This window comes from Pelodiscus sinensis, chromosome 3, assembly GCF_052426305.1.
Source record: "Pelodiscus sinensis isolate ZL-2025 chromosome 3, ASM5242630v1, whole genome shotgun sequence".
Classification (NCBI taxonomy): domain Eukaryota; kingdom Metazoa; phylum Chordata; order Testudines; family Trionychidae; genus Pelodiscus; species Pelodiscus sinensis.
The window spans coordinates 70354254-70378231 of NC_143054.1; the positions used below are offsets into that span (position 1 = coordinate 70354254).

General features: G+C 37.7%; 2 protein-coding genes across 4 annotated transcripts in view; both read left to right on the forward strand.

Annotated features, from left to right (window-relative positions):
- UFL1 (UFM1 specific ligase 1) overlaps window positions 1–9700 on the forward strand; it is a 39453-nt gene extending 29753 nt beyond the window's left edge. For both annotated transcript variants that reach the window (XM_075923904.2, XM_075923905.2), the window contains exons 13-19: window positions 2235–2355; window positions 3103–3269; window positions 4753–4883; window positions 5033–5113; window positions 5659–5744; window positions 6325–6505; window positions 7411–9700. In XM_075923904.2, the coding sequence (XP_075780019.2) occupies window positions 2235–2355; window positions 3103–3269; window positions 4753–4883; window positions 5033–5113; window positions 5659–5744; window positions 6325–6505; window positions 7411–7623 (980 nt within the window). In that variant the 3' untranslated portion in view covers window positions 7624–9700. The remainder of the gene's footprint in view (window positions 1–2234; window positions 2356–3102; window positions 3270–4752; window positions 4884–5032; window positions 5114–5658; window positions 5745–6324; window positions 6506–7410) is intronic.
- Window positions 9701–13116: 3416 nt separating this feature from the next.
- FHL5 (four and a half LIM domains 5) overlaps window positions 13117–23978 on the forward strand; it is a 31370-nt gene continuing 20508 nt past the window's right edge. The window contains exon 1 of one of the 2 annotated variants that reach the window (XM_006118418.5): window positions 13117–13673. The gene's annotated coding sequence lies outside the window, so the exon portion shown is untranslated. Of the gene's footprint in view, window positions 13674–22411; window positions 23625–23978 lie in introns of those variants that run through there. The other variant, XM_089777194.1, reaches the window with a different exon arrangement.

The window sequence follows — 23978 nt, forward strand, 5'->3', positions numbered from 1 at the left end:
CAGAAAAACCTCCTCTTTCAGAAGAGCCTTTCTTCCTCATGAAACAAGGAAGACAGGGCTTCCAAAAGAGCGCATATGCTCTTCCGCAAAAAATGTCAGAAGAGCAACGCATTCCCTGGACATGGCGGAGTTTATCCAGGATACCAGAAACTCCGTACTCTAGACATAGCCCAAGGGGGGATATGATAGAGGTCTATAAAATCATGACTGGTGTGGAAAAAGTGAATAAGGAAAAGTTATTTATTTATTCCCATAATAAAAGAACTGAAATTGAAATGAATATTAATAGGCAGCAGGTTTAAAACAAACAAAAGAAAATTTTTCTTCACACAGTGCACAACCTATGGAACTCCTTGCCAGAGGATACGGTGAAGACTAGAACTTTCATAGGGTTCAAAAAAGAGCTAGATTGATTCATGGAGGTTAGGTTCATCAATGGCTATTAGCCAGGATGGGTAGGAATTGTATGCCTGGCCTCTGTTTCTCTGGAGGTGGGTGACCGGGGAGGGATTACATGAGGATTACCTGTTGTGATTCCTCCGTCTTGGGGCATTTGGTATTGGCCACTGTCAGCAGACAGGATACTGAGCTAGATGGACCTTTGGTCTTACCCAATATGTCCGTTCTTATGTTCAAATCCTAGTGATGACTAGAAATAACTAATCTTTTTTCCTTTGTAAAGGAAAACATCCAAGCAAGTTTTTAACTTCAGTGAGTTATAGTTATTGCAGATGAAAAATGAACACAGTTACAACACTTAAGTTTCTTTTCTAAATTAAGGCAGAAAACTTTGTGTGCTATAAATGTTGACAAATTCTAACTGTTTAATGGTGACTGTTATAACTGAAGTCTGAATGAAAACAGTCTTAGAAGTTTTATGCTTAAACCCATTAACTCTATTTGTATAAGTCCCTAGAATATCTAACAGTAACTAAAAGCTGTTCCACTAGATTTGTGTAATTAATATAGGGCATGTTTATACTACAGCTACTAGAATGATGTTATATCAGGGCCACTGTTGTATCTTGGTATAGACTCTTCTGCATAATCAGAAGGGTTTTTTTCCATCAATATAGTTAATCCAGCTCTCCAAGAGATGATAGCAAGATCAGTGGAAGAATTCTTACATAATTGAGCTGCATCTACACAAGAGATTAGATCAATCTAAATATGGCACTCAAGCTATGAAATTTCATAGCACTGAATGACATGGCTAGACTGGGACATAGTGAGATAATTCTTCTGACTCCTCATCTACTAGATGAAATGTTGTCACACTGGAGGGTTTTTAAGTATAATCCTCAATAGTTTAGTTTCAAATCAATCATTGCAAATATTAATATATTGTACTAAATGTGCTCGGTTTAATAGTTTTGAGTGGTGTTGGTAGACATTCATTTACTGAACTCTTTTTCAGGTGCCCAATCAGTTAGACTAACAAACCCCTGTATAAATTGAAATTTAACCACGCACTCACTTCTAAGTCCTTAAATAAATAACTCAGTCTTTTCCTGTTTGTCCAACTTTTGTCTTTTATTGTCCCCCACTCCTACTTACCAGTGTTGCCTTTCCTGATGCCTCATTTAATTGTTTTTTCAAGTAGATCCGCATCTCTCTTTACACTGCACTTTATATGTGGAATCTCTTTCCTACTCTTCATTTCCAAGGCTTGCACACCTATTAATACCTGTAATACTCATTTCTTCTGCAGTGCCACAATAAATGTCATGCTAAATAAAAAATCAAAATGAAAAATACAAAGCCACCAAAATACGTTCATGCATAAGCTGAGTATCCAGGCGATTGTATTGCTATAAACCACATTCCTTCCATACTGCTGCTTGTTCTCATTCATTGTGTCTTACAATGAAGATGTTAACCTGAAATAAAACATGCTTTGTCATGTCTTGCTTTTGAGTAATATAAAAATAATCTCTTCACCAAGTAACAAATGTGAGAGAAATCTAGAACTGATATTTTTACCTTTTGTGGATAATTTATGAAATATATAGTAGTAGTCTTCAAGTCCCCTGAACAGAAATATCAGTCTTTTTATTTGTGAGACAGTTGTACCATCATCAGTGGCAAAGTCACATGGCTTGAGATTTGCTGCTAATTTTTTTCGTGTTAGGGGTTAGAGCTACCAGACATTACAATGTCTTGTGCCATAGGATAGTTTTAAAGAAATTCATCTCTGTATTCTGCCATTAGAATGTTGTTCATGGCCATTACAGGAAAGAATAAGCACTTGGAGATTCCTTTCATGACACAGGAAGAGATTCAAGATGTTTTAAGGAGCTATATACATGACTGTCCTGAAGAGCTTATCACAGAACTTGCTGAACATTTAATAAGGTAAGTGTACTAATTCATCTTGGAAAAATTAGATGTGCAATGATTCAGTCCAAGTGAGTCTCCTTCTACTTGCTTTGACTAGAATATACTTTTCTCTTTCTCTTAAAAAAAATAAAATAAAATAAAAGTCAGAATTGTAGTGCTTGCTCTTTGGTGATGCTCAGTATAATATTGCAAACCTCTTGGTAGGTCAGAAATCTGTGATGATACTGCTTTCTGGGAAAGGCTGCTGTTGTGCTACAGCAGTTTGTATTATGACATCTGTCAGTCAGCGTATTCTGTACAAGAAGAGTGACCTCAGAAAAACCACATGCCACTTTAAGTTAATCTTAATTGTCTCATGCTGCTCTCTGATCTGGTATCAGTTCAGTGACCATGTGGAACAGTTTATAAATAGCATCCTCACTGGGAGTATTATACCATTTTTTCCCCTCTTGTTTGGATTTAAGGGCAAGTTTTGTATGCCTTTGAAACTGAAAACATTGACAAGGACTTAACAATATTATAACAAATTGTGCTGTAATAAGTGCCAGAAAAATGTAATATGTAATATGTGCACATTTTAATAATCTATCATCACTAACGTTCTATTATTTTTAAATATATTTCTATATTTTTGTTGCATTCTGGAATGTTGTCCATGTGTAAAAGAAATATAATAATGTTCTCATTAATAATGAATGTATTTGGAGATAAAACTATTAAAAAGAAATCAATTAAGAATGTCCTTTTGTTTCCTGTTCTGAGGTCCCTAACAGCAAGTTACCAGGAAGTGGTACGTTCATTGTTCATGTCTTCAACCTCTTCTTTATCTGGAGCTAGCAGGAGGCGGACCATCAAAGACTTGCAGGATGAGGTTTCAAACTTGTACAATAACATCCGATTATTTGAAAAGGGAACAAAGCATTTTACAGGTACAACAAATATTTCCTTAAACAAAGTATTAACACCTCTGTACTAGAAAGATGACATTTGAATACAATAAGGATGTAAAACAATGCTGTCATTGAGTAGAGTCTGCTTTATGTAAATCTAGTTGCATTTACATGGTGTAAATGCCAAGGAGGGAGAGGAATTACACTGGTACTGCAAGAGTGTAAAATGTATCTATAGGAAGATTAGGATGAAACTAAGAATAGGGAAATTATGCTGAATAGCGGGGAAAATATTGTGATTGTGACATCTGTTTCATGGAATAATCTCCCAAGTCAAGTAGCAAACCCCTCATCACTTGAATCGCGTAAAACACCAATGGACAAATCATTAGGCAACATACAGTAGTCAAGGCTTTCCATACTTGTTCACATTATGTACAACCTCTTAATTCAGAAGGTCTCCCCTCCCATTCACACTGACATTGATAGCATCGCTGTGGCTACTACAGTTCTGTACTTACATGTAAAAAGTAGCATTGGGGGGAAAATGAAGTATTTCTAGCTGTTTCTAATGCAGTAAGTTGTCATAAAGGCAGACATAGGGTGTGTCTAGACTACCGAGTTTTGTCGACAAAAGTGGACTTTTGTCGACAAAACTATACCAGCGTCTACACTACCGCTGAGTTATGTCGACATAACGTCGACAGAACTCAGCAGTTTTGTCGACGCTGGTAAACCTCATTTTACGAGGCAAAACACCTTCTGTCGACAGAGTTCTGTCGACAGAAGGTGTTATTGCCTGTAACATTGCGTCCAGACTACGGGGTTCTGTCGACAAAGCAGCTTGCTTTGTCGACAGAACTCAATGTGTCTGGACGCTCTTTGTCGACGGACGTTTTGTCGACAGTATCTGTCGACAAAACTTCCGTCGACAAAACGCGGTAGTCTAGACGTACCCATATATTAATCATACTTTCTCTTTTTGCCTTTCATTACATTTACCTCAATAAATAGCTGTTCCTCTTTATACTGCATGTGTTTTTGTGCACCTTCTTCCTTCACTCCTATTTTAGTTCCTTGAGTGTGCTGCTTTAACCTCTTGTCTCTGGAACCTTGCTGTTTTCATTCATTTTCTCCTGCTCCCTGTGATATTTCTCTCTTGTGCTGGCTGGCAGCTCCAGTCCCGCTTGTGGTTCAGGAGCTGCCCCCTGGAACCAGTTTCTTCTCATTATGTAGCATTATTTCCTAGAAATATCAGTTGCTCTGACTCTTCCATTCCAGTTGCATTTTCAAGCCTCCAGCTTCTTGCACGCATTGGAACCCCTATAAAAGCAGTTGGAAAGAAGAAGCACTTGCACCACATGTCGAGCTACCTTTCTGTGAACCGCCAGTAGTCTTTAGCCTGCCACACGGGAGCCGCTGTTGTATGGAAATCTGAAATGTCATGTGGATAGATTAGACAACATAATAAATTACTTTCTTACTCTGCTTTTTACTTACAGAAATAAATTGTATCTTACAGATGAGACGCAAACTAATCTTGCCAAACACATGCTGAAGACCATTTGTACAGACATCACAAATCTTATTTTCAACTCTCTTGCTGCCGATTTAATGATGGCAACAGAAGATTGTACTGCCATTACAAGTGAGGTATGTAAATAACACTTGTATTTTTCTTTAAGGCAGTTTCATTTTAATAAACACAACAATAATATTCTCATTATTTTAGTTATAAAGTACTGACATGAGGGTAAGTCTGAAATTTATTCATAAAATGGTATTATGTTTTTTTTCAACAGGTCAGGAAAAAGATTTTAGCAAAGTTACCTGAAGAGACCAGAGGTCCTCTGACTAAGCTACATGCTTCTCTGAATGGCAAGGTAACTTGCTCCAAAAACTTCACGTTCAGATTATCCATTTCGCTAATGCAGTACTTATAACCAGCTAAGTTAAAGATTCTTGTCACTGTGCAAGCGGCATACAAATATCCTCAATTCAAATTCTTGTAAATCAGTTAAGAATAAGTACATCTTCATACCATAAACATTTTAAGGGGCTGGAGAGTAATCTCAATTTAAAATGCAGTTCCTTAACATTTATTTAGAACACTTGATATTTCCTTGATCCTCTCCCTAAAATTCTTGACCCCTCATCTCCATAGGCATTTAGTCATCATACTCATGGATACTCAATTGTGAATTATAGCAGCTGTAAAACAAAACTATTTAAATATATACACTTTTAAAGGTTTAACAGGATTTTATTTTAAACAGAGTCATTTTCCCCTGCTTATATTGTTTATGATTTTACATCACTATGATCTGAATGCCAAATTTAGAACAGGGAAAAATGAGATGCTATAAACTGGATTTTTAAGCCACTAAGCACAAATTAAGTGTCTATACCTGCGTCTAATTTTTTGTAGAGTTTAGAAGACTTTCTTTTGTGCCTTGATTCTGCAACAGATGCTTGTGATATTATGGTGAAAAAAGGGGACAAAAAGAAGGAAAGGTAACTTTTAAATTGTATTCATTACCCTATAAAATTGTATGAAATGGGATATATAGCACTATTTTGGCATACATTTTAGATAATTATCTTGTAGAAATTTAACACACAAGTAGATAAGGGGTGAAGAGAGAGATAAAGTCAGGGGCCTTCTTTTTAGGCAAAGATGAGGCATTTTTCCAAAGATCAGATCTTTAACTTGCACATTGTGTACCATCAGCAGCGAGGAGTCCTGTGGCACCATATAGACTAACTGAAATCTCCTCGCCGCTTTTGCAGATTCAGACTAACACGGCTACCCCTCTGATATTGTGTACCATGTTTGAAGCTATTTTTTTTTCTGATAGCAGAGTTGGTTGCTTTATATCACTTTTTACAGAGAGAGAATTTTAAAAGTCCAGGGTGGGATTTTTCTAAAGCTCTGAGCTTGGCGTGTGCTGAGCACTTTTGAAAATGCCATCCATTAATATTGAGAATCTGTCTGTTGGGAGGCAACAAGTTAACATCCATCAAATCTAAATATACATTATAAATTCCAACCTGATGAAGAAAAAAAAATCACTATGCACTTCTTGTTTCCTAGGCAAATTCTGTTTCAACATAGACAGGCACTGATTGAACAACTGAAAGTCACAGAGGATCCGGCTCTTGTTTTACACCTGACATCAGCCCTGCTGTTTCAGTTTTCAACACACTGCATGCTTCATGCACCAGGAAGATGTGTACCACAAATCATTACTTTCCTAAGCACTAAGATCCCAGAGGTATTCTACTTATGGAATAGCATGCTAGTGTGTCTTGCTGTTTTAAGCAAAGCATGGTACAAAGCTGAATGAAACTGACTTATTTGCTTTTGTTACCATTACAGTGATACAGACTATAAAACTCTTCTGTTTTATCTGGCTCAATATGTTTATTGGCACTAGCTCCCTAGCCTCCTTCCATGGAGCTTCATCTGTCACAGGTCATCTGTAAATTACAGTGATCTGTGAGGATGATTCAAAGCTATGAGGTGTTTTGATGTCAAACTCTTGATTATAGATTAAAGGTTGCCATTTCACTGAACCATTGATGGTCTATGGCAGTAGTCCTCAACCTTTTGGGGCTGCCAGGGGCCCGGCATGTGCCAGGTGCCCAGGGCGCAAGAATGGCTCGGGCCAGCCCTGGTCACTAGGCGGGTGCACATAAATGCCCCGGCGGGCGCCATGGTGCCCACGGGCACTGCGTTGGGGACCACTGATCTATGGGATCCACCACAGAAGTCTATGGGTATCTGCAAATTTATTGGAGTCACCTTCCAAGGGTAGACCATTGAACAGCCTTCATTCTCTAATCTTTACCTCTTCTCAGTGAGAATAAAACCTGACTTCTTTCAATTCAATTTTAAAGGGAATATAGGGTGTGCTCCAAAGTGTACTTAAAATGGCTGTGTCTTAATCTGCTGAAGGATAGCTGTTCATGGTATAGCACGCTGTCTTCCAGCATGTTGTTTCAGATACTTTTTCATTACTACAGACATTTTATTTTTGATATACCATAACATATTTGTGTGACAATTTAGATTGTAAAATGTTTTGATGGAAAAATATTGGTTGACTGTAAGCACATGAAGTCAGCTGTGCTCCTTTAAATAACTTTAACACATTTCTTTAATATTTTTCCCTCTCAGGATCAACATTCTCTTCTGGTCAAATATCAGGGATTAGTGGTGAAACAATTGGTCAGTCAGAATTATAAGATTGGACAAGGGGATGACAACACAGTAGATAACCTAGTAGAGGAAGAATGTGCAGACACTGTTCGAAAAGAACTTCAAGAAATCACCACCTCTCTCAAAGATCTTGTTCTCAGGCCCAGAAAATCTTCTGTCACAGAGGAGTGACTGTCTGTCTAAACTTAAATCCAGCAAACAGAATATTTTTTTCTTAAATGAGAAAGGTGTTCATTGTGTTGGGATAGTGGAGAATGATTGAGAGAGCCTTCGCTTCAGAAACTTTTTCTTTACCCTTTAAAATTGCAGACTGAAAGATAACAAACAGTGGTGGATATGAATTTTGATTTACAGTCTTAAAAAAATATTATCCCAGTGCATGCATTGTTACACAAGACATTGATAGCAACACTGGCTATGAAATTAAAATTCTAAGATGACCCCTTTATATAGCATCTCAAAATATTGGTATTCTTTCAAATGATTGATTGAGTATTTTACAAATATCTGTGAGTTTATAATTTGCTTTTCAGACCAGGATTTTTTCCCTTTTTACCTGTATAGTAAATATCAAAATGTAAGTTTGTCTAGATTCCACAGCTACGTTTTAAATTTATGTTTATAGGTCTGTAATAGCATTGAATGAGAGGTCATCTTTCTTTATTGATCTCATGAATTGGAAATTTTTCAGAGTATCCTCCCCCTTCTCTCCCCAGCTATACAAAGGCAAAATATAAAATGGTCAAGCACACCCGCATAACATAGTCAAAATATCTGATTGGTTAGAGTAAAGCTTTTAACCAGAGAGGTAATAGTGATTAAGGATGGATTTCTTTTTTCAACAAACTCCAGTGAATTCTGCGCACACTATTATTTTTCATTTCATTTTCTAATGATTTGCAATAAAACTGTTAAGGTATGCACGTGATCTGTATTGGGTTTATAGGGATTTTTTTGAGGAGGAGAAATGGGGAATGACTTCTGTAGTTAATGTACAAGTTAGATTGTTTAGGAAACATTTGCTACCACACAGTTTCAGATGTGACTCCTAGAGAAGTTTCTTAAGGGGTGTATCCATATCCGTATCCACTGATATGGATACAAGGGGTATATCAATATCCATTACAAATACTGTTTTTATTCAAGGGAGTTTGGTCCAGAACTTTGTTCACTTTACCATATGTTTTTTTAAAAATATTCTGAAAATAGTAACCATTTTGAGTATCTGCTATAGTGTTTTTTTCTAATGTTAACCTATTCCAAGTGGTATTTGATATTATTTAGCTATATTTTTGTCATGCCCATTGTAATTTGTATCCTCATTTGTACATGGGGTATATTGTGTGTCTTAGAAAAAATATATGTAAAGAATACCAACTAAAATCTTGCCAATATTAGTTAAGTATATAATTTGTGTATGTCAGTTGTATATTTTTGAATTTGTTTTGAAGTTAGTGCAGTTTTAATTTAGCAAATCAGTTTCAACTTATCACTGGAATATGCAGTGATTATACTTGTTACCTAGCTGCTTGCATAAAATCAGGTCTTAATAGTAAGGCAATAGACATTGATATCCAGTGAAAATAATAGTACAGTAGTTCTAAGTATTCTTTCATTCTTGCCCAAACTCTATTAGCACTGAACAAAACCTCCTGTAAGAACGCTATTAAGTTGCAGTGGTTGTTAAATTCCTGCAGGATGTGTGCAGAATTGTGCATTGGGTAGAAATCAACCAAAAATGTCCCCAAAACTTTGATTGCAACAAAAGAAAGGTGACTTGAGACTTTTGTGTTCCTGCATTTAGGCTTATTTTAGAATGCAGTTTAAAAAAACAGAATCGCTTATACAAAATTACTAGATTACTGTACTAAAGTCAATAATATCTCTACAAAATAGCATTGGTTCTGTCCAAACTGTAATACAAAGGAGCAACTCCATCTCTGCCCTTTGGATTTAGAGGCAGAGACAGTTTTGTCCATCATCCTAGTTGGAAGCCTCCATATAAGCCTGTCATCTGGAAATAGCAAAAAAGAAAATATTCTGACTGCTTTCACTTTGTTTACAAAAATGGTTTGCATAAAATAAGTATATTTATTCTCTTGTTATTGAATGAAAATAGTTATAATTTTCCTATATTAAATGTACACACTTTTATATGGCATAGATTTTGTAAATAATACTCTACAATTTGATATTCTTTATGTAAATATAATTATTTTAATAAAATTAATGATTTAAGTGGTTAAAATAGTTTCTGCTGTTGACTTAACCATAGATATGTCGATTGGACTTGCACTTGTTGCTTGCAAACTACAGTTGTTAATGTGCTCCATTTAATTTGTTATACTTGCCAATTTTGTGTCCTCTTTTTTGCTTAAAACTGTTGTAATACATAATAATGAATTAATACAAGTCTTCTATGTAATGCAACAGATTTTTGTTACAAATATAGGCCACATGATGAGAATAATAAAAGGAACATTCTTTAAAATGGATAGGAAAGAAGTACTAATGTTTCGGTAGTGGTCTCTTCATAGAATTTTCAGTGGTTAATTATGAGAAACCTTCATTGGTGTTTCCATGCCAGAAAAAATAAGTATTGAATATCTGTCTATCAAGTGTAGAGGTTAACATTCCTAGATAAAGGTGTCTTTAAATACAAGAGAGAGGAATAAATAAAATATTTTCCCCCAAACACTGTGCTAATGATTTTTTTCCTGTATATGATTCACGTAGCGACTGGAAAAAAAAGGAAAGGATTCATTACTATTCTTAGGATTCTTATTTTAATTATCAGCTGTTTAGTTGACAAAGCTGCCTATTTCTTTTTCAGATAAATTTACAGTGTAGCTTAATTTAAATTACATTTTTAAAAAGAGCAATATCATGGACAAATTGCCCCCTTGTTCCACTCACTAAAAATACATGCTTCATAAAATTTCTTGTATGAAGTCTCTTCCAAAGACACTTGAAAAACGGGGGAGAGGAGTAATTAATCTGAGAAACTCTTGAGATTAAACTTCAAGAAGTGATGACATTTAAAAACTGTTGTAATTGTACTCAAAATTAAATGACTTGCATGAGAGCAGTCAAAGATTGCTGATGTAATCTAACAGAGCTTGTCCTGAGTTTCTGATATTTAGAACTTCTGCTAAAGCTTTCTGTATACCTTTCGATTAATGATTTAAATGGCTTCATGTTTTTTACCTTAAGACTTTTGTAGCCTTTTTGAGAGACATTTACTACTGTGATGGAGAGCATGGTTATAATTGGAACATAAAAGTAATGATCATCTGAAGCTTCTGGATTATTGAAATGCTTTATTGTGGGATCAGAATGCTTTCTGATATTTTAAATAGCTACTCATTTTTTAAAGTATAAGAATACATTAAAATAGGTTGAAGATCAATGTAGTAGTGAAATGGATTTTAAATTATTTTTCTGAATTGTCAGAGATAGAAACCTTGCTTAGAAAGATACATTTGAGTGAATCTTAAACAAAAATAAAGGGGAAAGAGCTCTTTGAGAGGCTCATGTTAATGGCAAATACCATGCTAATATCAGTGAGGGTAGAAGTGGAAGTTTAGGTCAAATCAGGGTGGTTTTGTTACCAGGTTGGTCAAATAGTTTATTAAGAAGGGCTATGTGTTATAGCACCTCGTTTGGGTTTAGAGAAAAGGGCACTTAGTTTTCACATTATCCACTAATTAATTTCACTTCATGCTCCTTATTTGTGAAGGTTTTCACTTTGCTTTAAATGCTTAAAAAGACAACTCTCTAGTAAGTTATACAGGTATAGTCTCCATTCTGCAAGTTTCTTCTGAGAAGAAAAAAAACATGAATTGAAGTTTGGAAAATGCGATGTTCAATGGAAAATGAACATATATTTCATACTCTTTCCTGAAAAGAACATACTATTTGTGTAATTTGGTGTGCTTATCACGAAGAAGGCTAGTTCATGTGGTATGGGCTTTAACCAGGCCACTACTTTGAGTCAAGTTACATCCAAGCATCCTGTCAGTAGACAGCCTTGTACAGTCACTCACGGCCCAGGGTCCTATTGAAGATCTACCACCTAGAAACTTTATTTCCTGGTATTTGCAAATTTTACCAAAATCTTTCAATGTAAGATTTATCGAAAGAGAGAAACAGAATTCTATTTCTTGGCAATGACATAATAATAAACAGCTCTTCTGTACACTTGACATGCAAGGCTTGATTAAGCCCAGAGATAAATTGGTTCATCATAGTGTAATCTAGGGAATATAATGGTGGAAAGCATGGTCTAGGGTCTGCAATGTCTCAAGCCACAACCAACAATCCTGTTTTAAGCTGCTTAATTTCAGCTGCTTAATTTTAACTGGATATAAAAAATTCACTGAAGGCTGGTACAACAGTGCAGTGAATGAACTGTTCTGTAGTGGGAGTGGTGGATAGTGTAACCTTAGCCCAAACACTGGTGTGGTTACCTCTGCTCCAAGTCTAATGAGGCCAGCCCTGAGATGAGCATTAAGAGAGGTCCAGAGAAAAGCCATTCACTTTCCACTGATATGAATCTAATCACCAGAAAACTGCATTGAAGGCATCAACCATCCCACTGTATAAATAACTAGCAGGAAGCTGTGATGTAATATTAAATCCCATAGCCCTTTCCTAAATTGGAAGGGTGTGGTATTTTAATGTCTCCCTTCCACCCCTACCCACAAAACCTATGCAGAATACAGGCAGTCCCCGGGTTACGTACAAGATAGGGACTGTAGGTTTGTTCTTAAGTTGAATCTGTATGTAAGTCGGAACTGGCGTCCAGATTCAGACACTGCTGAAACTGACCGCCAGTTCTGACTTGCATACAGAATCAACTTAAGAACCCCAGGCGTCCCCAAGTCAGCTGCTGCTGAAACTGATCAGCAGCTGATTCCAGGAAGCCCGGGGCAGAGCAACTCTGCCTGGGGCTTCCTGTAGTCAGCGCTGGTCAGTTTCAGCAGAAGCTGACTTGGGGACGCCTGGGGCAGATCAGCTGGGGTGCTGCCGGGTTGGTCCAGTAGTGCCCAGAGCGGGCGCTGCAGGACCAATTGGCAGCGCCCCAGCTGCTCTGCCCCAGAGTCCAAAACAAAAGCCTGGTCTGCTGGGAGGGGGGGGGAAGCACACTAGCTGCGCCCCTCCCCCCCCAGCAGACCAGGGACACAGGGAGCAGAGCCGCAGTGGCAGCGGGGTGCCGCGCCTCTGAGGCTTTGCTCTCGCAAAGCCTCAGAGGCGAGGGACCCCGCCGCGGCTACGACTTCAGTCCCGGTGCCTGTGGTCTGCTGGGGACGGTCCCCAGCAGACCACAGGCTCCCGGACTGAAGCCGCAGCCGCGGGGGGGTCCCGCGCTTCTGAGGCTTTGCCAGAGTAAAGCCTCAGAGGCGCGGGGAACCGCCGCTGCTGCCGCTTCAGTCTGGGTGCCTGTGGTCTGCTGGGGATGGTCCCCAGCAGACCACAGGCACCCAGACTGAAGCGGCAGCAGCGGCGGTTCCCCCGCGCCTCTGAGGCTTTGCTCTGGCAAAGCCTCAGAAGCGCGGGAACCCGCCCGGTGCCCCTGGTCTGCTGGAGACGGTCTCCAGCAGACCAGGGGCACCGGAGCAGCTTACGAACGGGGCTTTCTCGCCCCGACCTCCGGGGCGAGAAAGCCCTGTTTGTAAGTGCGGATCCGACATAAGTCGGATCCGCGTAAGTCGGGGACTGCCTGTACCCCAAAAACTGTAAGCAGGAGTTTTAATGTTAATTTTGAGTTTTATCGAGTATCTTGAATGTTTTCAAAGAATCTGTGCACAAAAAAGCTGGAGATTAATATGTTCATTCCCTTCCCCGCCTTCCACTATAGATTTTTTTACTAAAGCGCCTCTTTCTAGGTCTTTGAAACATTGTCCTTGAAAAATGCTCTTTTAAGGATCTCCTCTGTGGTCTGTTTTTGTCTACCATCTGTAAACACAATATGACAAAGAATGATTTCAATCCAGTGACAAGGGAACCAGCTATTTGCATGTCATGAGGTCTAAGGGAAATAAACTGTCCCTCAGCCGTCTTCTACACAGCCAAAATTTGATAGGACCCTCAAATAGCTCTGGCAGAGTATTCTGTTTCTTTTGGACTTGATGAATGCTTATTTCTGTGAAAGCTAATCTAATTATTTTCCCCCTTTATTTTGCTACACAAGTCAGAAGAAGAAGCAGCTTGAACCAGTTGTGAGTATTATAGAAACTGCTTTTCCTTATTATTTCTCTTTCCGCTCTTTTAGTTGATACGTTTTAAAATATTTAGGTCAGTTGACCTGGTAATCAATTGAAAGTTTGTGAATTAAGCAAGAACTTTTTCTTTTCGGTCACTGATTAATTCTGATTTTTGTTTGTTTGTTTCTAGTAGTGTTTTAATAGAATTAGTTTATATAATTGATGGAATTTGTGACATAGACTAAAAAGAACATTGTCATTAAGACTGGCTGAGGCCATATACTTTGGTGAATCTTCTTTGGATTGCCTACAGAATTCTGTGAACATATTCAAACAAGATTGTTGCTGATTTCAATGAACTGTTTTCAATGTATTAATTTTTAAAAATTAGATAAGTAGGAATCAACCAATATGCTGTAAATTCTGTTTTCTTCTACTAGCCTACTTTCTTCCTACCTGCCACTGAGAACAAAAGCTTTCAACGAGGCATTTATGATGAGATACCTAAAGTTATTTTTGCTGCAAACAGTGGATTGTTCTTGTTGCTTATTTAATGTAAAATTAACTTGTTGGATTTCTAAGTTTACACATGATATAAATCTCAATCAACATTATTTCATTTTTTCTCCTCCACTATTATGTCGGAGTCTCAGCTTTTAAAAGATCTCTGCTACAGATTTTGTATTTACTGTACTAAGTACTATATTAAGAGGATGTGCCAGTGCTTAGTTAAAAAAAAAAGCACTACTTAAATGTCTATTTACACGGTTTGCATTAAAAAGCTTTATGGACAATGACATTGAAATTTTCTGTAACAGAATGTCAACAACATAGATTAATTGTTGTACTATCTGGTTTTATGTATGAAGTACATTCAGTCAATTTTTCTTTTACTAATGAGTCCCAAAAATCAAACTTTGATAAACACAATTTAAATTGTAATCACATCCCTGTTCTGAAATACACTATTTTGTATCTTTTTTCTTATTTTCAGTAGATTAGTTACATGCCTAAAGCTTGACATAGAACCTCTTATAGTAAGAAAATAACTTTGTGATGCTTGTCTTGTTCACATCTAACATTTATGCCCACATTTGTCTTCAGTATGTATGATTAGTTGACATTTCTTGAAGTATTTTAACAGAACAGAATGGAACAGATTTATGTATTAATGTTATCACATTGCTGACAGTCTTGCCATGTAATTTTATTGCACTGTCACAAAAGGCACTTTGATTTTAGATTGCATAATTTGCAGAAATTTAAGATGCTATACCAATCTTCTTGTAATAGTAAAAAAATAATAATGAAAAAACGAGTTGTTTGAAAAAGACTCTGATCAGTTTTGACCTATGGTGTCTCAAGGTTATTTGCAGGGAGAAAAGTTTAAGGATTTTATTTATTGGTTAATTGGTAGACATTGTAAGGTTCATAGTTAGTTGTCCTTTTAATCACAGTTGTTCTTTTGCTAATAAAGCCAGTGTTTTCAATTTTTTGTATTTTACTTTTATGGTTGAATTTTACTTCTCATAAAAGTTGAAGTCTAATAGCATTGACTAATTGAATATAAAGAGGGGGAAAGTGCAAACTCTCCAGAAGAATTCTTCTAATAATGGAAAGCTGAAGTCCAGGGGTAAAATACTAGATCTGTTCAAATCAATGCAAAACTTTCCTTGACTTCAATATGGCCAGATTTCACCTGGTTAGGAGCCAAGAACCTTAGGAACAGTATCCTCCTTAATTTGTGTAGAAATTTCCCGACTGGTTTGATGAGAGATCAGGTTGTGTAGTGCTCCCACTGAATCAAAGCCCTTCCAGTCTAGCGATCTGTGAAGCTCCAAATGCTGTGTTCATAGACAGTGGAATGATGCATTGCAACATACTTTCTACTTGTCTTTCTCTAGTAGATTTTTTTTGAGGGGGAGGGGAAGGGGAGAGAGGTGGGTAGGAGTAGGGACTGGAAAGCATCCAAAAATGTTTAGATGGCTTTTGCAAATCTCAGCCCATATATTTAAACTTTACCTTCTTGTAAACTCGTATAGAATTGGAGAGGGGTAACATTAATTAAAGCGTACCAGAAATTTAATAAGGCAGCATATAAGTTATTCCACAAATATAGAGAATTTAATGGATACTTATATAAACTATCCATTAGAATTCTATAGCAGGGATATAATCTTCTATGAAATAGTACAGCGTGGTCCAAAAAAGTAGTGGGTCAATTCTCCTTATTGTTTCCAGATTCCTTTTCTTTGAGCTAAAGCTTTTCTTTGACTATGGTTAATATTATTCCTTCAAAAGCTTCCTTCCATTTGCATCTTGCTCTCTCACCTTCACAAACCTCTGCCCTTGAGGTTGTGCTGATTTTTAGTTTTCCCTTGTTGGATTCTTCATCATTTCAGTGTTCCTTCTTAGTTACCATCCCAGCTAAAATTCTAGAACTGGTAATTTTAATAGGGCTTCTGAAATACATAAGTGCTGTCCAAGGGGTTATAACCCTTTACACAACTTACTAGTTACTACTGAAATGGTATTTGTAACTTTTTATTTACTCTCACAACGTGAGGGTACTTCACCATCACCGATGGTTGCATTTTTACTGTTTTAATTTGTTTTGGGTAAATCTGATTTGTTTTACATTCATCAAAGTATTAATAAGATCTCTTCGTTCCATCAGGTATGGGACCTTGCTTCTGAGGAAGCTCCCTTGGCTCAGTGCTAGCCTTCAATCTTGTTCCCTCTTCCATGACTACTTCTGTAGTGGCACAATGTGCCTTTCTTCCCCCACCCCCAATACCTATGACCTTTTTTTCTGTCAGAGAATGAAACTAAGACAAAGGACATGGCAAAGGTAGGGCCATGGCTTTGGATTTTGGAGACAGGTTCAATGCCATATTCTATCACAGACTTCCTATGTGCCTCTGGGCATGTTAGCTTTTCTGTGCCTCAGTTCCCCATCTATAAAATGGGGATAATGACTCAGGAGTGTTGTGAGGATAAATTCGTCATAAATTCTGAAATACTGAGATACCATCGTAATGGTGGTATATAATCACAATAGAGAGAGAAACATGAAGCAGTAGTTAAAAACAAACAGAACTCCTTGCTGGAACTTTGCATGCCATTCTATGACTACGAACAACTTCCAGATTTTTTTTCAGATGATTAATGTTCATTTTCCTCTTTTCCCCACCATCTATATATGGACAACCAATATTTCTAATGAGCTAGGACTACGAGGCTTTCACATTTTACAACTGGATGCCATTGGGTGAGTCTCTTCACATTGCATGTAGGCGAGATTCACAGTTTGGGTTCAAAAATACTTTTGTCAAAATGGAACACACTCCAAGGCTGTGTCTAGACTGGCCAGTTTTTCTGGAAAATCAGCCGCTTTTCCAGAAAAACTTGCCAGCTGTCTACACTGGCCTCTTGAATTTACGCAAAAGCACTGACTTCCTACTGTAAGAAATCAGTGCTTTTCGCGGAAATAGTATGCTGCTCCCGTTCAGGCAAAAGTCTCTTTTGCACAAAACTTTTGCGCAAAAGGGCCAGTGTAGACAGCTGAAATTTGTTTTGCACAAAAAAGCCCCGATCGCGAAAATGGCAATTGGGGCTTTTTTGTGAAAAAGCACGTCTAGATTGGCCACGGACGCTTTTCCGCAAAAAGTGCTCTTGCAGAAAAGCATCCGTGCCAATCTAGATGCTCTTTTCTGAAAATGCTTTTAACGGAAAACTTTTCCGTTAAAAGAATTTCCGGAAAATCATGCCAGTCTAGACGTAGCCCAACAGGTTTATGGTATATTAGGCATGAATAGGAAAATTCATATGATTTCAATGCAAAATCATGCCAACACAGGCATGCTGGAAAATGAGCTCAAATTCATTGGAAAAATTCACAATCCTTTGCAAACCTTTCAGCCGGCATGGGCTATGTTTCCACTTTATTACTTAACCCAAAATCAGGCAAGTTTTCCTGAGAATTGTATAGCCTTAGTTACATCCCTAAATGCATAACTAATGTGCGTAAGTTGATGTCTAGAACTTTTTATTGTGCCTTCTTCTTTACAAATTCCTACTTCCTGATAACAATACTTTTTAAAATTACCCATCATGCAGCCTTTGCAGTTAACCATCCATCAGCATTTTAGTGACTACTGTGAACTGAAATATGGTCTTGTGTTTAAGGCCATTGGCATAATTTGGAAGGCGCATGTGGGCCATTGCTGCCTCAAACAGCAAGCCTTTGGCAGACAAAGAATTTGCAATCCACCCACATGCTATATTGCTGCCCCACTGGCCTTACTGGAGTTTCCCTAATACCGAAGTCAGACTAAGTGAAAGGACTGACCTTAGGACTTCCATTATGTCCTTGGAAAAGTCACTTAAAGTCTCTGTGTCTCACCTGTGAAATAAGGGGTTTTGTTTCCTTTTCTGAAGAAAACATGAAGATGGTCCCTATCTCACAAGGACATTATGAAGGCTAATTAACAACTGCAAAGTTCACTGAGTTCCCTTAGTGGGAGACACTGTATAACTGCTAAGCACACTGCTGTTATCAGAAGCTGCTTTCCTGTCTCCTTTTATCTCAGGGATTAAATGCAGCAGAAATTTATCATTTGTATGTTATCTTAACATGACAGATGATTCTGTTGTCATCCATGAAACTGCTGCTGCTGCTGCTTGTCCTCACCATACCCACACAACTGACTGGAGTTAAAGATTTAATCACAATTTGGAATAAGAAACGCCCCAGGTACTGAAGTTGCTCATTAAGGGTTGTGTTTGGTACACCCTCACCAGTGGTTGAGATCACACGTACAGACCTAAAGCAATACAAATTAAGAAAAAAGTAATGTAGTTAGTGATATGTTAAATCCTCCTTTTAGCCCGGGGTGGGAAACCTAAGTCTCTAGGGCTAGATGCAGCCCCTGGCTTGTCTGGATTGGCCCCTAAGGCTCAGCCCCCTGCCACCACTTCAATCTACTAGCCTGGGCCTGCCTAGGCTCTGATGTGCAAAGGGATTGTGAGGAGATTTTTCTGCTTCTCAGTCGGGGGCCACATATATATGGGGCGGGGGGTTTCTCACTTGTGTGGCCTCCAATTGATTTTTCTGTGGGTCAGCAGCCCCAAAATAGGTTCCCCACTCCTGTTTTAGCCCAAGAGTCCTTTGCTTTTCCAGTCATGTTCTTAGACTCAGCTTGAAATACGTGCTGCTTCTGGTTTCATTTTCTTCTCATGATATTTTTGGAAAAGCATGGTCCCTAGAATTAGTGCACAAAGCAAAACCTAGGAGTACAGTTGGTTGAAATTTTCCAATTTTTTAGTTTTCTCTCAACAATTTTCTTTGTCAAACACTTGGTTTTGAATTTAAAAAATAATTTAAATGATGGAATTTTGAGTGGGGTTTGGAGAAGTTGTTTTTGTATTTTTTTTTCCAATTTTCAACATTAATATACATCTACATTTTGAAAAAAACGATAAAACGTTTCAAATTTCCTTTTTGTTTTTAGCAGCTCTACTGAAGAGGAAATAACTCCTTTCTAGATGGAAAATAAGGCAACAAAGAATGTGAGCTGTTCACATTAATCTCTGAAAGTAGGAAACAACAAAGTCCTTTGCCTCCTCTTTGCAGAAGGTTTTTAGAAATCTTAATTTCAATAGAGTGATGTTTGCTACAAGGTGGACTAGCTATCCCCCAAATGTGCTGATTGGTTTTGCAGCAATTCTTTGAGGTGGTGAAACACTCTGGGATCATCACCTGAACAGCAAGGGAAATATATGGCAATGATGGATGAACATGCAAAAGAGCAAAACTATATTTCAAGTAGGTATGGAAGAAAACACACAATCTGCTGGAAATAATGTAGATAAAGTATGTTGTCTGGGTTGTCTCTCATACATACAAACTTGGCCCTAGTAACAGGTGTTTTTTTGGTCTCAAGAGTGTTGTTATGATGATTGATGCCACCATTTCTCTTTTTTGTTTGTAGCTGTTCAATGCCAAATTGAGAACCCTGCTTCATATATTACATTTGATTGATGTAGTTCAAGGACAAACTGATGAAGACAGATTAGGAAATACTCCACAAGGGGAGCATAAAACAAATAAAAATAGTCTCCTTTATATATATTTTAATTTATACATAAACAGGAATAATGTACTAAACTCAAACACATCATAATCTCTAAAGAGGAATCATGTATTTACAGGAAATAAAGTAATATTAGATATTTTAACTTATCCCTTAGCTACTTACACAGTGATAGAATAAAATATGAACATCATAACACAGGGACACCCATTTTAGGTCAAACCAAAGATCCACCTAGCCCAGAATCCTGTCTTCTCACAGCACTGTACTCGGTGCTCCAGTTGGAATGAGCAAAACAGATAATCATCAAGTGACCTATACCCTGTTGCCCATTTGCAACTTCTGGCAAGCAGAGTCAAGGAACGACATCCTTGCCTATCCTGGCTCGAAGGACCTATCCTCCATGGACTTACCTACTTCTTTTTGAATCCCGTTATAGTTCTGGCCTTCACAACATTCTTTGTCAAGGTGTTCCAGAGCCTGACGTTGTTCTGTGGGGGGAAAAAAAACTATTGCATATTAATTTAATTTGGTGACCCCAAGTTTGTGTGTTAAGAGTAAATAACACTTCATTTACTTTCTCCACACTAATCATGATTTTATGGACCTATATCATATTCCTCCTTAGTTGTCTCTTTTCCAAGCTATTAATCTCCCCTCATATGGAAGCCGTTCCATGCCCCTAATAATTTTCATTTGAATCTTTTTCCAATTCCAATATATCTTTTTGAGACGGGGCAACCAAATCTGTACTCAGTATTCAAAATGTAGGCATGCCATGGATTTATATAGGGGCAATATGATATTTTTTATCTTATTCCTGATCCCTTTCTTAATGATTGCTAAGATTCTATTTTCTTTTTGGACTGTGGATGTATATTGAGTAGACATTTTCAGAAAAATATCCATAATGACTCCAAGATCTCTTTCTTGAGTGGTAACAGCTAATTTGGATCCCCATCACTTTCTATGTATAGTATAATCCCCTTTCTTGTTGACTCTCCACCTAGGCAACTGAGGTTAGTGAGTGGTCTTCATGAGTGGCCCTCCTTCATCTCAGTGTGCCACAAGATTTTTATAACCAAGACAGTCTCCGGGGATAGGGGTAGTTTTGATAACTCTGCTTGCATACCTAGAATTCGTGGGGTATGCTGATTGAACCATAGCAGCACTTTGACTGGATGCAGCATGGTGCTCATACTCAATGCTGTGTGCAATCAGAACGCACCTCACTTCATGTGCCCTTGCTTTATATGCATGTGACTTTATTAATACCAGTAGGAAAAAAACCTGAGCAAATGGAAGCCAACAGAATCTAGCAACCCTGCGTATGATCAACAGTAAACAAAATGTCTCATAGGCCACAAAGGAGGACCGCATGTGGCCTATGGGCCGCAGGTTGCTTACTATTGTTCTTTACTATCCAGATTTGGATAGGCCTCAGAAAACTCCCAGTTAGTGCATATATGACTTCCCTTTAACTCAACAAGATTTTTGGACTTGTAAGTCCCTGCACTTTACATAGAACATTTCAACTATGCAGAAATTCTGAGGCATGCATTTGTTGTGTTTTACTTTCTGTTGAAACTGTTGGCAGAACGTCATTAAAAAACAACAAATGATCCTGCAGCACCTTAAAGACTAACAAAAAATGTAGATCGTTTCATGAGCTTTCGTGGGCACAACCCATGGAGCCAAGAATCCAGAAGTACAAATTGTGTCCTGCTTTCACCAGCTTTTTAATTTGTACTCTGACTACATTCTCAACTCTAACCCAAAAGCTGCATCCTTGTTACCATAGTAACTCCTCTGTACCCTCATTTAAGCTATACGAGAGCTACAGTTCTTAATACTGTCACTTACATTGTATGTGCTGTTCTGTAAATTAAAATCAACTGCATTTTATTTTTGTCCTCATAATAGCTAAAAAAAACCCTAATTTTATCCAAGAAATACATAAAATTCAACATTTTACTGTGTCTTGGAAACAAGTAACCAGATGGAATCCTGGAGTCAGCATTTCATTCCATGAGGGTGCATAACATCAGCTCTCCAGAGACTTCTAAGCTGACCTCCCAAAACACGAAGTCTAGCTTCCAGCTAACTTCCAGTAAACATATTTCTGAAGAGATTAGGATCAAAGCATCAGAAAAATATTCCATTTCAACTACACGATGCTCATAACATTATTTATTTATTGACAGAGGCAAGGGATGGTTTAGGGAGACAGATTTTCGTTATTTTTTTTGTGTTGTCTTATGGTAAAAGTATTTCACAAAGATCTTCCAGAGCTAGTCATAAGATTTGCAAATTCTGTCATTTCTTTGCCATGCCATTCCAGCTTTATATCCAAACATGGTATCAGTTTAGCAAGGGCTATTTCCTGAAGTCCTTAGTCAAGCAAACTCTTATTGTCCTCAGTGACAGGCTATGTCTACACTGCCATTTTTTTTGGCAGAAGATATGCAAATCATCTCATTTGCATATCTTCTGCCAATCCTTTTTGCAGAAGAGGTTTTGCTGCTAGAAAGCCCCATGTAGATGAGGCCATAAGTCGGGGAAAAAACTCTTTTTTGCAAGATCCTTTATTCCTCAAAAAATGAGGTTTACAGGATCTTGCGCAAGAGGGTTTTTTCCCAACAAATGACCCTGTTTACATGGGGCTTTTTATTAGCAAAAACCTCTTCCGCAAAAAGGATCGGCAGAAGATATGCAAATGAGAGCACGATTTGCATATCTTCTGCCCAAAAAACCTGGCAGTGTAGACATAAGAGAGGTTTGTTTGAGAAAAGACTGCAAGATGTGGACCCTTCTGTTTGTGGGGGATATGTTGCTGTCACCATTTTCCAAAGCAGATACGGAAAATGGTGACAGCAACATATCCACCCACAAAGTGTATCTCTGACTTATTGTGGAATGGATGGTCTACTAGTTAGAACTTGAGCTTTGTACTTTGGATACCTGGGTTTAAGTCCCTGCTTGTGTGTAGTTAAAGCAGATTACATCCTCCTATATATTAAATTGCCACCTGCATAATAGGACTAAGATTAATTGACTACATGACAGGTATATTATGATAAATACACTAAAATACTAAGGTGATGGGTGCCAAATAAGTAGCTGAGAGAGACATTTACAGCATAGATTAACCCTAAATAACCAGTAGACCTGTACTTGAAGAAGTAGGGATTTTACTTTTTACAGTAACTTAATAGCAGAATGTCATTTAGTTGAACCAATGTGCATTCATAGCATTTTGCGCATGACTGAAATTGTCAGTGGGCATTATGCTTCACAAAGCACTGCAGGTGTGCATTAGTAGCTCATCAGTGCATGCTCTCTTATTCCTTCGAAAGCCCAATGGACTTAGCAGAAGCAAATCAAACATATAATAAAGTAAGGGCTTACTTCAGAAGTGCGTAGCTGTGACTCAAACAAAAACAAGTAACAAACTACCTCTCTTACTGAGGCTCAACCCAATCCCATGTCCTTGTGTATGCAGGCCTACCACTCCACAGGCATATCCTGCCCAAGCATGGTGCAAGAGGTAAGGGAAGATTAACTAATTTTCACTAACTTTTGCCTTACTGGGGACTCTATAGTCGCCCTGTGCCCAGTTACCACAGTGTGCATGTTTGTGTGTGTCTGAGTCTAGTGGTATGAGTATATCAGATGACAGATTTTATATTTTCTTGAACTTTCGTTCATTTTATGTAAATTATAACAATATCCTATGTCACTCCTATTAATTTTAGTGGAAGTCAGGCATTTGAACTAACAGAAGAATAGGCATTGAAAGATCAAATAATTTCATAACACTGGGTCAACATTACTTTGCACACCTACATTTGCAGTGACACATCCCATAAAGGTATGTGAAAAGGGAGACTTTATGCATAAGATGGCCATTTAGAGTCATATGTTTGTGAAAATACCCAGTAATGGTTAGTGCAAAAGAAACAGCCCAAGTGAACACAGAACTAGGGCTATACTTTATGAAAATCACACTTAAACTATTGTAAATTCTGGTGATCCAGACAAGTCTTTCTTCATTTTCTTACATTTTCCATAGTTTTAGCTTTGAGAGTTAAGTATTCCTCAACTCAGAAACCCTTTTGATCAGGTATCTACAGCTATGATTTTTCTTGGGACATTATTTATTGCCTTCTGGCCTAAATTAGCTGGAAGTCCTATTAAATACTTAGTTATTAATATCAAATTAAAT